Source organism: Lontra canadensis, unplaced genomic scaffold, assembly GCF_010015895.1.
Source record: "Lontra canadensis isolate GAN:19392208 unplaced genomic scaffold, GSC_riverotter_1.0 scaffold5, whole genome shotgun sequence".
Taxonomy (NCBI): domain Eukaryota; kingdom Metazoa; phylum Chordata; class Mammalia; order Carnivora; family Mustelidae; genus Lontra; species Lontra canadensis.
Genome location: NW_022630999.1, coordinates 4,132,103 through 4,146,862, shown reverse-complemented (window position 1 = coordinate 4,146,862; position 14,760 = coordinate 4,132,103). Strand labels below are relative to the sequence as shown.

General features: G+C 37.8%; 1 protein-coding gene across 1 annotated transcript in view; it reads right to left on the bottom strand.

The window, feature by feature from the left end:
- Nucleotides 1-14,760, bottom strand: part of WDR70 (WD repeat domain 70) — a 294,218-nt gene that overhangs the window by 34,487 nt on the left and 244,971 nt on the right. The window contains exon 13 of the mRNA XM_032851351.1: nt 14,544-14,682. Coding sequence (XP_032707242.1) covers nt 14,544-14,682 — 139 coding nt within the window. The remainder of the gene's footprint in view (nt 1-14,543; nt 14,683-14,760) is intronic.

Genomic DNA, 14,760 nt, shown 5'->3' with positions numbered 1-14,760 from the left:
TTTTGCAAAAGAAGACATACAGATGGCCAGTAGACATATGAAAAGATGCTCAACATCACTCATCATCAGGGAAATGAAAACCAAAACCACAATGAGGTACCACCTCACACCTCTCAGAATGACTAAAATCAAACAAACAAGAAACAACAAATGTTGGTGAGGAGGCGGAGAAAAACATACCCTTGTACAGTGTTGGTGGGAATGCAAACTGGTACAGCCCCTGTGGAAAATAGTAGGGAAGATCCTCAAAAAATTAAAAATAGAATTGCTATAGCATCCAGTAATTCTACTACCGAGTATTCACCAAAAGAATACAAAAATATCAATTCAAAAAGATATGTGCTCCCTAGCGTATTGCATCATTATTTACAATAGCCAAATTACGGAAGCAACCCAAGTGCCCACCAATAGATGAATGGATGAAGAAGTGGTATATATATACAACAGACTATTATTCAGACATAAAAAAACAGATAATATCTTGCCATTTGCAACAACAGAGATGGATCTAGAGGGTATAATTCTAAGTACAATAAGTCAGTCAGACAAAGGCAAATACCATAACCACACTCATATGTGAAACTGATCGAACAAAACAAAGAAGCAAAGAAAAAAAGGGACAACCCAAAAAACAGACTCTTAAGTATAGAGAACTGATGGTTACCAGTGGGGAGGTGGGTTGGAGGATGAGTAAAATAAATAAAGGGGATATAAGTACACTTATAATGATGGATACTGAGTAATGTTAAGAATTGTTGAGTCACTATATTGTACATCTGAAGCATATTTAATATAACACTGTATGTTAACTACACTGGACTTCAAATTTTAAGAAAAACAGATACGTGCATAAAGATAATAACCATAAATCCTTTGTTTATATGAGTAAACAAAGCACAAGTAGATAAAGCTATTAAATCCCTATACAAGATAAGAAATACATGTCATTAAATCTCGGAAATCATCAGCTATGTAAAACCAACCAAACCAAACCAAACAAGAAAAGTTGAATCTTCAAAAATGAACTATATAGAGGCACCTGGGTGGCTCAGCCATTAGGCCGCTGCCTTGGGCTCAGGTCATGATCCCAGGGTCTTGGGATCGGGCCCCCGCATCAGGCTCCTTGCTCAGCAGGAAGCCTGCTTCTCCCTCTCCCACTTCCCCTGCTAGTGTTCCCTCTCTCGCTGTTCACTGTGTCTCTCTGTCAAATAAATAAAATCTTTTTTAAAAAATGAACTATATAGGATATGTAAAGCACTATTTATCTTAACACAGTATGGTAAAAATGTTTTACAAATCATACTCTTTTACTTAGCCCTTTGGGGGGGGTCTCACAACCCCTCCTCAAACATGACAAAGCATTATATCACTCCAAAAAAAGAAAAAGAAACACTATCCTGGGATATGTGTTAATTATAGACCTCTTTCTTCCCCACACTATATATAATTGTCTGGCCAGAGGTCTGATAGAACAGCTGGAAAACTTGTTACTAAAGATCGTTCATCAAATTCAGGTTGGGAGAGGAAAAACTGTCACAGAATGTCCTACAAGACATAAAGTCCTCCACTGGTCTGCTATCAGCAGGACATAATACGGTGCTGGGGTTAGACAACAGAGCACTAGTCATCATTGCACTGTATGGTTTCACACTGTATAAAGAGGAGTATGCCATTCTGAACAGCTTCAAAAATCTATAAAATCAAGTTCTCCTTTTCTGATATTTTATAAAGGAGTCAAGTATGTTTCTCCTTCAGGGTTGTATTATCTACTGGCTAAATCTTCATCCAGCTTAACCATTCATGACAATCATATCTATACAAGGAAATACAAATAAATTTCAATACCAATTAAAAGAACATCAAACACAAGAGTGTAGAGAAGAGAAAAAATGTTTCTATTTAACCAAAAGGGTAATAGTGACTTTTGCTATTGTTTTTGCAGGTCCAGAAATGGAAGCAAAACAGTAAACAGAAATCATTTCTTTGAAATCGCTAATACCAATAAGTAGTAGATGTCTTTCAATATAGCATGATACAGGGTAAATGCCACTAGAAAATGAGTAAACTATTAAACTGAATGAGCTCTCCTTTTGGTCCTCATTCTTTTGCTTTCATTGATTTATGAAGCCTAGAGCAGCACGTGACTGGCACTTCAACTCGACGTAACTCTTAAAATAAGATCTTTTCAAATAGATGATCAAAGAGATAATGACAGGATGGACATCTCACTATAGGTTTTGAATGAATTCCTACAGCAAGCATTATTTCAAGGAAAAGAATGGCTGAAAAGGGAGGATCAGAGATAACAGAAATGTTGAGACAATATGACCCACAAGGAAATGTTAAAAAAAAAAAAACAAACAACAACTAAGTTTGGTTCTCGTAGACAAAAGAACACTGAACAGAAACTTTGTAATAGAGGAAACAGAGGATGTTGACCAGCTGTTCTCCAACTCCATGAGGACTCCCATAAAGGATGTGGGCTCTAAGCTTAAGAATGTGAGGCTCAAGTACAGGAAAAAAATGAAAAAGATCTGATAGTAAGGGATTTCAACAAAAGGAATGAACTCTTTGGAAGGGTTGTAAAATCTGTTAAAATTAACTCTAAATTTCACATAGAAGAATTAAGGCATGGTTCTCAGGTAGGCAAGGAGATGGACTCCAGAAGATAATATTGAGAAACTAAACAAAGTATGCTTGATGCCAGATGGCAGCTGATTAAGCAAAAGCCAGTAGCTTTGCCTGTGGCAATTACATCAAGGGAACACACCACCAGAGTAAGAGAAGTGACTCACACCAGGATCAATGACATTATTTTACTTCCTACAATATAAATGTCCCTGCAAATGTGCAGGGATCTTAGAAGCTTCCTTCTAGGCACATCTGCTGCAATCTGTACTATTCCATTATGTATTTTCCATTACCACTGTAATTTTTTTTCAAGGAAGGAAGGAATGAAGGAAGTTAAGGAAAAAAAGGAAGGAAAGTAGGAAGGGAGAAAGGAGGGAAGGACTGGTTTTAGGCGAGACAGAGGAAACATTCCACTCAGTCTTGCCTTCCGAATGCAGTTATAGAATACAGAAGGCATAGAGCACCTCTTTGAGGACTCTGAAAAGTAAACAGTAGTAGTAGGTAGATTGGGGAATTAGTCCAGAATTCAGAACATCGCTGAAACAGAAGAGTTTACTATTTCCCTTATTCCAGTACTTCCCACTACCCCACCCCAAATCTGTGATGCACAAAATATCAAAATTTTGAAAAAGACAGCTCAGTCCAGTTCAGTTCCCCTTTTGCTTTAAGCTTTAGTACACCTTGGCACAGCCTTGTTACTCATCCCATTTTTACTTAAAATACTGGTATTTTATTCGTCATGGATTTTTTGTATTTTCATTTTTTATAATGTTGTGTTAAAAAGTCATTTATCTTGTACTGAGATTTTTGGCACCTCCTTAAATTTTGTGTTTGAGCCTGACCCTAGACCTGGACGGACCTGTCTCAACGTATGTCTCCCTCTATTATATAAAATTAAGCCCCAAATAGACCGCTAGACCTAAATACAAAACATAAAATTTACAGAAGAAAATCTGGGTGACCTGGGGTCAGTCAAAGAGTTCTGAGATATGACACCAAAACTACACTTTATAAAAGGAAAAAAAAAACTGTAATTCGGACTGTATCAGATTCAAAATCTTTTGTTTCATTAAGCCACTATTAAGAAAAAAATAAGCAACTAACTAGGAGAAAATATTTGCAGATATCCTAAAAAGAACTTATCCTAAAAAGAACTTGGTGTCTAGAATATACAGAGGATTCTCAAAACTTAACAGTAAGAAAACAAACAACATGATTTAAAAATGGACAAAAATACTTGAATAGGTGCTGCAACAAAGAGAGTAACAGTGGACAAAGAGCACATGAAGATATTCATCATCATTAGCCAATTAGAAAAATGCAAATTATAACCTGATAAGAGACCATTCCACACCTATTAGAATGTATAAAATAAAAAGTGTCCACAACACAAACTGTTGTTAAGGATACGGAGCAAATGGAAAACAAATACACCATCGGTGGAAATGCAAAATGGTACTGTTACTCTGAATAATGGCTTGGTATTTTCTTACAAAAATAATCACATACTCACTGTATGACCCAAGAAGCCTACTCTTAGGTATTTACTCTACAGAAACAAAGACTCCTGTTCACACAAAAACTTACATGTGAATGCTGATGGCAGCTTTATCTATAATCTCCAAAAAGTGGAAACAATCAAACGTCCTGTAATAAGATAAACTGGGCTATGTCCACACAGTAGAATACCACTCAGCAATAAACTGTAACAAACTCTTGATACACACCATAACCTGGATGAGTCTCAAAAGCATTCTGCTAAAAGAAGCTGGTCAAACTGAACATAATAGTAATAATAATAATTATTATTATAAAGAAGTTGATCTAAAAAGGTTACATGCTGTATGAGTCCACTTAGAACACATTCTTGAAAAGCCATAACTACAGTGGAGACCAGTGAATGCTAGGGGTTGGGAAGGGGGGCGCAGGGGAAGAGGTGAGAGAGCGGCTACAGTGGAACAGCACAAAGGAGTTTTTGGGGGGGGTGACAGAACTATTCTGTATCCTGATTGTACTGGCAGCAGCTACATAAATTCACACATGCGCTAAAAGTCACAGAACTGTACACTTTTTATTTTTTTTATTTTTTAAATTTATTTATTTATTGATTTTTTTTTAAGATTTTATTTATTTACTTGTCAGAGAGACAGAGAGAACACAGGCAGGCAGAGGCATAGGGAGAAGCAGGCTCCCCAAGGAGGAAGGAGCCCAATGTGGGACTCCATCCTGGGACGCCAGGACCATGAACTGAGCTGAAGGCAGCCGCCCAAGGCGTCCCTGTACATTTTTAAAAAAGCTACATTTTACTGTATCATTTTAAAAAAATAACAAAGAATCAGCACTAAACTAGTTTGTATCATTTTCCTTACTTAAAACATTTAGATTTGATAAAGCAGATATTACCATGAAATCAGTGGTTTCTTTTCTATTTGCATGTGCCTACGGATGAGCACTCAACTGTATTCCTCAAATCCTGAGAACTTCTGTCCTGGAACACCCATTACATGATAGCTTTCCATGTAATGAGAAGTAATTTAATCAAGTAATACCAGTCCCCCCACCCCACCCCCAGACATTGTGAAGCTAACAGCTAACTTAGCAGGGGACTCCAGCTGAGGTCCAGGTACCATTTAAATTGAAGTCTGGTGAGTATGCTGCTTACTTCATGAAATCCCAAGAAAGAGTTTAGTAATCCAAACCATGAAAGCAGCAATAATGCAATACTGTTTTTCATCATAGCCCAATGACATATCTTTTCTTCGGTGATTAAAGAAAATACTCCTACAGAAAGGAGTGGTGGCTGATCACTGTTTGATCATCTTGACAGTAAAACACTGTCCCAATAGCCATCCTGGAAGCTCTTGACCCTGAAAAGGCAGCACTAGAGAAAGAACCATGTTAACTGCTGCACTGCAGATTAGCACTGGCAGTACAAGAACTCCATCACCTTCTACTTACTCCCGTCTGTTTGTTTGTTTGTTTAATTCAATAGCCAACCTATAGTACATCATTAGTTTTTGATTTAGTGTTCAATGATTCATTAGTTGCATATAACACCCAGTGCTCACTCATCACATCGTGTGCCCTCCTTAAGGCCCATCACCCAGTTACCCACCCCTGCCATACCTACTACCCTTTCTACAACCCTCAGTTTGTTTCCCAGAGTCAAGAGTCTCTCATGGTTTGTCTCCCCCTCTGATTTCTTCCCATTCGGTTTTCCCTCCCTTCCGCTAGGATCTTCTGCACTATTTCTTACACTCCACATAGAGTAAAACCATATGATCATTGTCTTTCCCTGACTGACTTATTTCACTGAGCATAATCCCCTCCAGTTCCACCCTTGTTGATGTAAATGGTGGGTATTCATCCTTTCTGATGGCTGAGTAATATTCCATTATATACATGAACCACATCTTCTTTATCCATTCATCTGTTGAAGGACATCTCAGCTCCTTCCACAGCTTGGCTACTGGGGACATTGCTGCTATGAACATTGGGGTGCAGTGTCCCTTCTTTTCACTACATCTGTATCTTTGATGTAACTACTCAGTAGTCCAATTGCTGGGTTGTAGGGTAGTTCTATTTTAAACTACTTGAGGAACCTCCATACTGTTTTCCAGAGTGGCTGCACCAGCTTGCATTCTCACCAACAGTGTAAGAGGGTTCCCCTTTCCCTGCATCCTCACCACTTGTTGTCCCCTATTTTGTTAATTTTAGCCATTCTAACTGGTGCAAGGTGGTATCTCATTGTGGTACGGATTTATAGTTCCCTGATGCCAAGTGATGTAGAATATTTTTTCATGTGTCTGTTGGGCATTTGGATGTCTTCTTTGAAGAAGTGTCTGTAGATGTCTTCTGCCTATTTCTTGACTGTATTATTTGTTGAGTTTGATTAAATTCTTTTAAGATCTTGGATACCAGCCCTTTATCTGTTATGTCATTTGCAAGTATCTTCTTCCATTCTGTAGGTTGCCTTTTAGTTTTGTTGACTGTTTCCTTTGCTGTGCAGAAGCTTTTTTAAAAAATATATTTTATTTATTTATTATTTGAGAGAGAGAATGAGAGAGAGAGAGACAGCATGAGAGAGGGGAAGGATTAGAGGGAGAAGCAGACTCCCTGCAGAGTAGGGAGCCCAATGCAGGACTCGTTCCCGGGACTCCAAGATCATGACCTGAGCCGAAGGCAGTCGCTTAACCAGCTGAGCCACCCAGGTGCCCCCAGAAGATTTTTATCTTGATGAGGTCCCAGTAGTTCATTTTTGCTTTTGTTTCCCTTGCCTTCAGAGATGTGTCTTGCAAGAAGTTGCTGCGGCCAAGGTCGAAGAGGTTACTCTCTGTGTTACCTAGGATTTTGATGGATTCCTGTCTCACATTGAGGACTTTCATCCATTTTGAATTTATCTTTGTGTATGGTGTGAGACAATGGTCCAGTTTCATTCTTCTGCATGTGGCTGTCCAATTTTCCCAATACCATTTACTGAAGAGACTGTCTTTTTTTCCCATTGGACATTCTTTCCTGCTTTGTCGAAGATTAGTTGACCATAGAGTCGAGGGTCCATTTCTGGGCTAATTCTGTTCCATTGAACGATGTGTTTGTTTTTGTGCCAGTACCATACTGTCTTGATGATCACAGTTTTGTAATAGAACTTGAAGTCAGGCATTGTGATGTCCCCAGCTTTGGTTTTCTTTTTCAATATTCCCCTGGCTATTTGGGGTCCTTTATAGTTTCATACATATTTTAGGATTGTTTGCAGTCCCTATCAAAATACCATTGACATTTTTCACAGAACTGGAACAAACAATTCTCTGAAGTTTTTCATCAAATATTCATACATCTCAGAAGACCAGGAAACAACCAGTGCTCCTGTAACCTGACTTTCTGTTTCCAATGAGCAAATGTTCTAAATACCTACATTGAATATACTGTTTTATCACTTGGCTATGGGAAAAATATACCTATTTTAGTTAAGTACAAATAGGTTAATCTAGAATCTGCATTGTTTAATCCTCCCAAGAAAGTGAATTACAGCAAAACTTCATTAAGCTAATGGTGCTTTATCCAAGATAATATATAATTCAAAGCAACTGCTGTTCCCTAGTTTAACCAGCTGCCTGATTGCTCTTTCATAAAAATCAGATAGTGGAAAGCTAAACTCGAAGTCCATTTCTTCCATCCCCTTTGCTTCATATTAAGAAGGTTTCACTATATTTTAGAAGGCAGACAAATGCCAAATATAGTCTTTCTTTACGGTTTATTTTCAGTTGGCATTTGCACTTCCAATAGCTCAAGTTCCCTCTGTGTCCTGTTCCTTGTACAATCCTGACTGGGCAAAGACACTGCTGGACTCCTTTATATCCAGATAACTTTTAAAGAGGTGGAACCTTGTATCAGTGAGACAGATCATTAGTCTATTCCCAGGATGATACAGAACAGGTGAGTTCCTCAATTCTCCAGAGACAAGCTTTCACAAGCACAGCTTCATTAATTTGTTTGAAGTGAATTTCCAGAGTTGTTCTATTTAGACTCATATGTAAGAACAAAGACACTTTCCAAAACCAATTCTGAGGACGTCTGGAATATCCATTAATTTGAATGACCTTTCTGTTCTTACGTATGTACAAGTAATGAAGGATGACTGTAGTCTTAATGGTTAGCATGTCCCTTATACTCATAAATTAAGATAAACAGCCAGTTTTGTGAAGAGTCTATTATTTATGGCCTGATTATACCTATTTCTTCTTTCTCTTCATTCTCTTTGATTTAAAATATCAATATACTCTCCTAATAAAAACACAAAAACTTTTTACGTTAAATGAAAGTGGTGATATTTTCATTGTATGCTATATGCCATTCTTTAGGTTAACAAATAGAGCCATTTTCTTGGACATCGAAATGTATCAATTTAAATGTCATATCTGAGAATAATCTATGGGTGATATGATTAGATATTTACTTTCTTAATGATATTTTCTATGGTGTCAATTTTTTGGATTTAATATGTACTACTTTCATAATCAGAAAAATACAATTAAAATACCAAAAGCAGACTAGCTGAAAAATGAATGAATGAATAAAATAAAGCAGTCTGGTTGAAAATATCCAAGCAAATTTCGCTTCCCTTCCCTTCAGCAGCCTTATACCAGATCAGTTGTACTAGATATGCAGCTCTGTTTTGTAAATATAGGTTTGATTTTTTTTTCTTTTCCTCACTTCGTTCAGTCAGTGTATGCAGAAACAAAGGTCAAAGTAACCTAACAAAGAAATCAAAGAGTCATAGGATCAAGGGTGAGATTTCTGGCTTTTTCCTTTCTACTTTTTTTCCTCTTTACCCAAGGGAACACCAGCTATTTCTTTTAAATTATTGCCAAAAGCAACTGAGAGAGGCCACCACCCTAAATAACACCAGGTCAAAACTTTAGTCTATTATACTTGGGTTAAGAGTATAAATGTTAATATGCTAGTATAATTGCATAAACCATGTCTTCTGATTTACATTACTGGAAAAGGAAATTCTGTTAGTCATTTTATAACAAATTATAGTTTGATGAAAAATTACTAAGCTAATAATAGTCCATAACATTATTTCAGGACCTCTCCTGAATAACTGGAAGTTTAAAAAGGCCTGAAAATGTCTGTTTCTTCTAAACATAAATCTTTTTTTCCAGATTTTTTTTATTAATATATAATGTATTATTAGCCCCAGGGGTACAGGTCTGTGAATTGCCAGGTTTACACACTTCACAGCACTCACCACAGCACATACCTTCCCCAATGTCCATAACCCAACCACCCTCTCTCTACTCCCCTCCCCCGGGCAACCCTCAGTTTGTTTTGTGAGATTAAGAGTCTCTTATGCTTTGTCTCCCTCCTGATCCCATCTTGTTTCATTTATTCTTTTATTCTTCCTAGCCCCCAAACCCCCCACATTGCCTCTCAAGTTCCTCATATCAGGGAGATCATGATAATTGTCTTTCTCTGATTGACTTATTTCGCTCAGCATAATACCCTCTAGTTCCAGCCACATCATTGCAAATGGCAAGATTTCATTTCTTTTGATGGCTGCGTAGTATTCCATTGTGTATATATACCACATCTTCTTTATCCATTCATCTGTTGATGGACATCTAGGTTCTTTCCATAGTTTGGCTATTGTGGACATTGCTGCTATAAACATTCGGGTGTACGTGTCCCTTCGGATCACTACATTTGTATCTTTAGGGTAAATACCCAGTAGAGCGATTGCTGGGTCACAGGGTAGCTCTATTTTCAACTTTTTGAGTAACACCCATGCTGTTATCCAGAGTGGTTGCACCAACTTGCATTCCCACCAACAGTGTAGGAGGGTTCCCCTTTTTCTGCATCCTCACCAGCATCTGTCATTTCCTGACTTGTTAATTTTAGCTATTCTGACTGGTGTGAGATGGTATCTCATTGTGGTTTCGATTAAACATAAATTTTTTAATTGATATAGCAACTCCAAATTCTATTTCGTCCATTCTTTCTCTCTCATACTTTCATCATATAAAATAAATAATGGTTAGCCTTTTATGCAATATACAAAAGCTTAGGGTCCCATCTTACACAAGAACTAAAGTGAGTTTGTGAACTCACTAAAGTCAAGTTATATTCTGAAATTTATCTTAGAAAAGAGGCTAAGCACACTACTCAAATCATAAAAAAATTAGATGACAAATGAGAAATACGCTGTTTTTTTCCCTTGAGGGAACACAACTGGACTACAAAGAAACATCTAAAAATAATACCAGCAGAATTGTAAAATGTGTATGAACATTATACAATAAAAATGGTACATGTTAAAGAAACATTTGTTATCTCCTAGTGAAGAGAGTCTACATTGAAGAGAAAAAAATTTTCAGAGCATATAACAATACAGAGAATGGAATTAAAGCCATTGTTTCCTTTAAGTTTGTTTCAAAAATAAGTAGGAAAAATACAAATAATTGTATTTTTAAAAGCTATTTATTGTGAAGCTTGTAGTAGAGTTTTTAGTTATTAGGCAACTGTAGAGTTGTTAATCTCGACTGAAAACAACGTTTGGCTCCATATACATGTGGAGCTTGGCATTCTAAAATATAGCCATCTAGGGGTTTATTTCGTTTTAGAAGAGACTGTGAGAATACAATCCCTTATACTTTGCTGAAGTAAATGGGCTCATCTACAATAGACCTAAAGCCACCGTTGTCTGTGTCTAGTCAAGCAAGCACACCACTAAACGCTGATATTAAGAATGAGACGTTGCGAAGAGAAATGGACAAAGTGACCTCATTCCATAGAATTAAAAACCAGAAGAAATCACCTGGAGTCATAAAAGCTTTGAAGAAACCTATTTTCTAAACATTTGTCTGGAGCTCCATGTCTTCAGGACAGCGATTCTACAAGTCTGATCCAGGCATCAATGCTACAGCTAGGATAGTCTAGACACAAAGAGAACTGGAGATTGTACAATTCATGATACAAATAAGAAGAGTTTTAACCCCCCAAAAAAAAACCCAAACAAACAAACAAACAAACAAAAAAAGAATGAGATGTTGCTGTTTATGTAAATTAAAACTCAACACAGTAAGTACCTTACAGCAGCAGAGTGCGGTATTTCCAAAAGAGATGACTATTCTGGTTTTTAGTGACAAAAATAAATAAAATTAGAGATATTTTTGGCCTTTCAAGCAAAATGTCCACTATCTCTACCCATTCCAAAGAGCACATTTATTCTCTTATATTGCAAGTCTTAAAACTTTAGATCAGAGGGGCATTTTATTTTATGTTTTAAAGATTTTATTTATTTATTTGACAGTCAGAGATCACAAGTAGGCAGAGAGGCAGGCAGAGAGAGAGGAGGAAATAGGCTGCTTGTAGAGCAGAGAGCCCGATGCGGAGCTCGATCCCAGGACCCCGGGATCATGACCTGAGCCGAAGGCAGAGGCCTTAACCCACTGAGTCACCCAGGCGCCCCCAGAGGGGCATTTTAAAGTTCTTTTATCATACCATTCCACTATGTAAACAAAAACAATGCTGTCTAATAGTAACAACAACAAAAATGCAATCAAACGGATCATTATGTAAACAAAAACAATGCTGTCTAATAGTAACAAACGGATCATAATTATTTAAATTATTTAAAAAGCTGGTTTGAAGTGCTGTGGCATTTTTGTTCCTATTTGAAGTTTTCTCTTCATCTATTAATATGGATCTCAAGGGACGCCTGGGTGGCTCAGTTGGTTAAGCAGCTGCCTTCGGCTCAGGTCACGATCCCAGCGTCCTGGGATCGAGTCCCACATCGGGCTCCTTGCTTGGCGGGGAGCCTGCTTCTCCCTCTGCCTCTGTTGCCACTTGGCCTGCCTGTGCTCGCTCTCTCTCTCTCTGGCAAATAAATAAATAAAATCTAAAAAAAAAAAAAATATGGATCTCAAAATCTGTTTTCTGACTTTTCTAAGACAATTCAATAGGAGGTATATTCCATTGACTTAATGACGTTTCTCCTTTGTTTGCTTCTCTTCATTTGCTCATCCCTTAAAAGTCTGGGTTTCCTACAGCCCATGTTTTCCATCCTTTGTGCCCTTTCTTTGATCAAAGTAATCAGTAACCAACATTTCAACTATAAACTGTAAATATTTCCCCCAAAAACTGTGTCTTCTTTCCTTAAGGACCAAACTCACTTACCTATCTGTCTACTGTCTTCACCCAGAGGCTCTGCAGGTATTTCAACAACAATGTAATGAATTTCTTCCAAAATCTGCTTTTTCCTTTTCTTTTCTTTTTTTTTAATCTTGGGGAACACTGTCCCAGTCTCCCAAGTAATAAACCTCAGCCTCCATAACAACACCAAATCTTGTAAATCTACCCTTTGCACTTCAATAAAATTCTCTGTTCTAAAGACTAAATCGGGCTGTGCCATTCCTTTGCTTTAACAAACACACAAACAAAAAACAGAAGATAAAGTCACCTTCTTATTATGGTACACAAGATCCGTTTACCTTTCCGTCTCTAGATACTCCTCTTCTGCCTCACTCTCCAAAGACATTACATTCATTGTAATGTCTTTGGAGAGTGAATTGTAAATTCATTACATTCACTTGCCAAGTATACCATTCACGCATTCAACAACTATGTGCCAGGCACTGTTCTAAGCACTGAGGAGATTACAGTGAACACAACAGAGTTTCTGCTCTCGGGGGCTTACATCTTGATGCAAGAAAACAGACAACAAACATATAACAGATGCAATGGCAGTAAATACTATGGAGCAAAAGATCTAGCTAGAAAAGCAATTCAGAGCAACACAGCAGACAGCATGTTCTATACACTACAAAAACACAGGGGTTCTTAAAAGTGCAATCATACATCCCTTAATTTATTCAGGTTTCAATTTTAATTATAATTAAAAACCAGAACACCACGAGTAATACTGACATGTACAGTCATTGAGAGGCATAACAGAACACAGCTTACTTCTGGAACAACCGATTATAATAATTTTTATTTTTTGAGATTAAAGTTGATAGAGTCAAGAATGTTTTCCTTTGATTCTAGTGTTTTAGTTGGCTCTTGGATGTACCCCAAAAAAATTATTAGTAGTGCTGGTACATTTCAAATTATGTCATGAGATTAGAATCTATAAAACTTAAGTACTCATCTAGAATTGGTCTCATTGTTAATTCATTGTCTTTAACTAACTATACCAGGGTTTCAAATTTCGGGCCTACAAATTAAGAGTACACAGTAATACTAGAACATTAGAGACAGGAGCTTTTGACTAGTGATTTAAAGACAGTTGTTCAATTGTCTGAATCATTTAAGTACATAATATGTCCCAACTGTTTACAAAGAGTGGAAAGAAGTGGAGAAGTCTACATAAGGGCACTGTTTAAGACACAGGGTATTACTAAAGGCTTTGACAGTGAGCCAAAAAAATTGTGCACAGACATTAATAGGTCTGTTTCATACTCAGAAAATAACAATGATTTACCTTACCTTCTAAATACTAATACATACTTTAAAAGACTATAAAGGAATTCGGATTTTCCTCTGGGAAACTTCACTCTTACCGTGTTATATCCAGCTCCAGTCTCGGGACAGGAATGGATGAGTCAGTGGAAAAACGCATGCAAGCATGCTGGTTTGTTGTTGTTTTTTTTTAATATTTTATTTATTTATTTGACAGAGTTCACAAGTAGGCAGAGAAGCAGGCAGAGAGAGAGGAGGATGCAGGCTCCCTGCTGAGCAGAGAGCCCGATGCAATGCGGGGATCCTGAGATCCTGACCTGAGCCAAAGGCAGAGGCTTTAACCCACTGAGCCACCCAGGCGCCCCCAAGCATGCTGGTGTTTTATAAATATGTAAAGAAAACTAATGGACTTTTTTAGAGGCAGAAGTTAACTGTGAAATGTTTTAAACTTCCCAATAACTAAACAGAAATTAAGCTCAGTGGAAGCTGAGTCTTACCTCAATGACAACTCTGGCAAGCAGAATTCTGTCAGTTTTCAAGGTTTAGGGAACAATGGTACAATTCATCACTTTCTGAGGGCATAACTTTCACTTCTGCACACAATCCCTGAATCCTCACAAACACGCACCCTTTGGGGCACTCCTTTCTGGATCCTACATGGTGATCAGCTTCTGCTGTCCTCCAAATGGTTGGCAGAGGGGCAAATGTCCCCGGCCCAGCCGAAATTCCGACTGAAGTGTGGGCCCATGGGAAATACTGGGTCAGAGGAAGGCACAGCATCGATCAACCAGTCAGCATTACATTATGAATTCCTGTGTTGGTGAAAAAAGCAGCTACCATCGCACCATAAGGGCCAGGACTTATGTTCTATTTAAAAACTAAAACCAAAACAAAAGATGACTAGGAGGCAAACTTCATTCTCAAGGCTGAGGAGAGAAGAATTTACATACCGCATCCGTGATGTCTATTTCGTACACCCTTTGGAAAGTTCTGCGCTCAAAGAAAACAAGCTTGCCGCTGCCACATCCCCTTTGAACAGATGTCCCGGTGACTATGAGTTTGTCATCTGGACTGAAACAGCAGTCCGTCCTACAGACAAAAACAGTGTATTAGCACAAGCTTAGGACCCTACAGCAATGAGTTAAATAAAACATAAACACCACCACT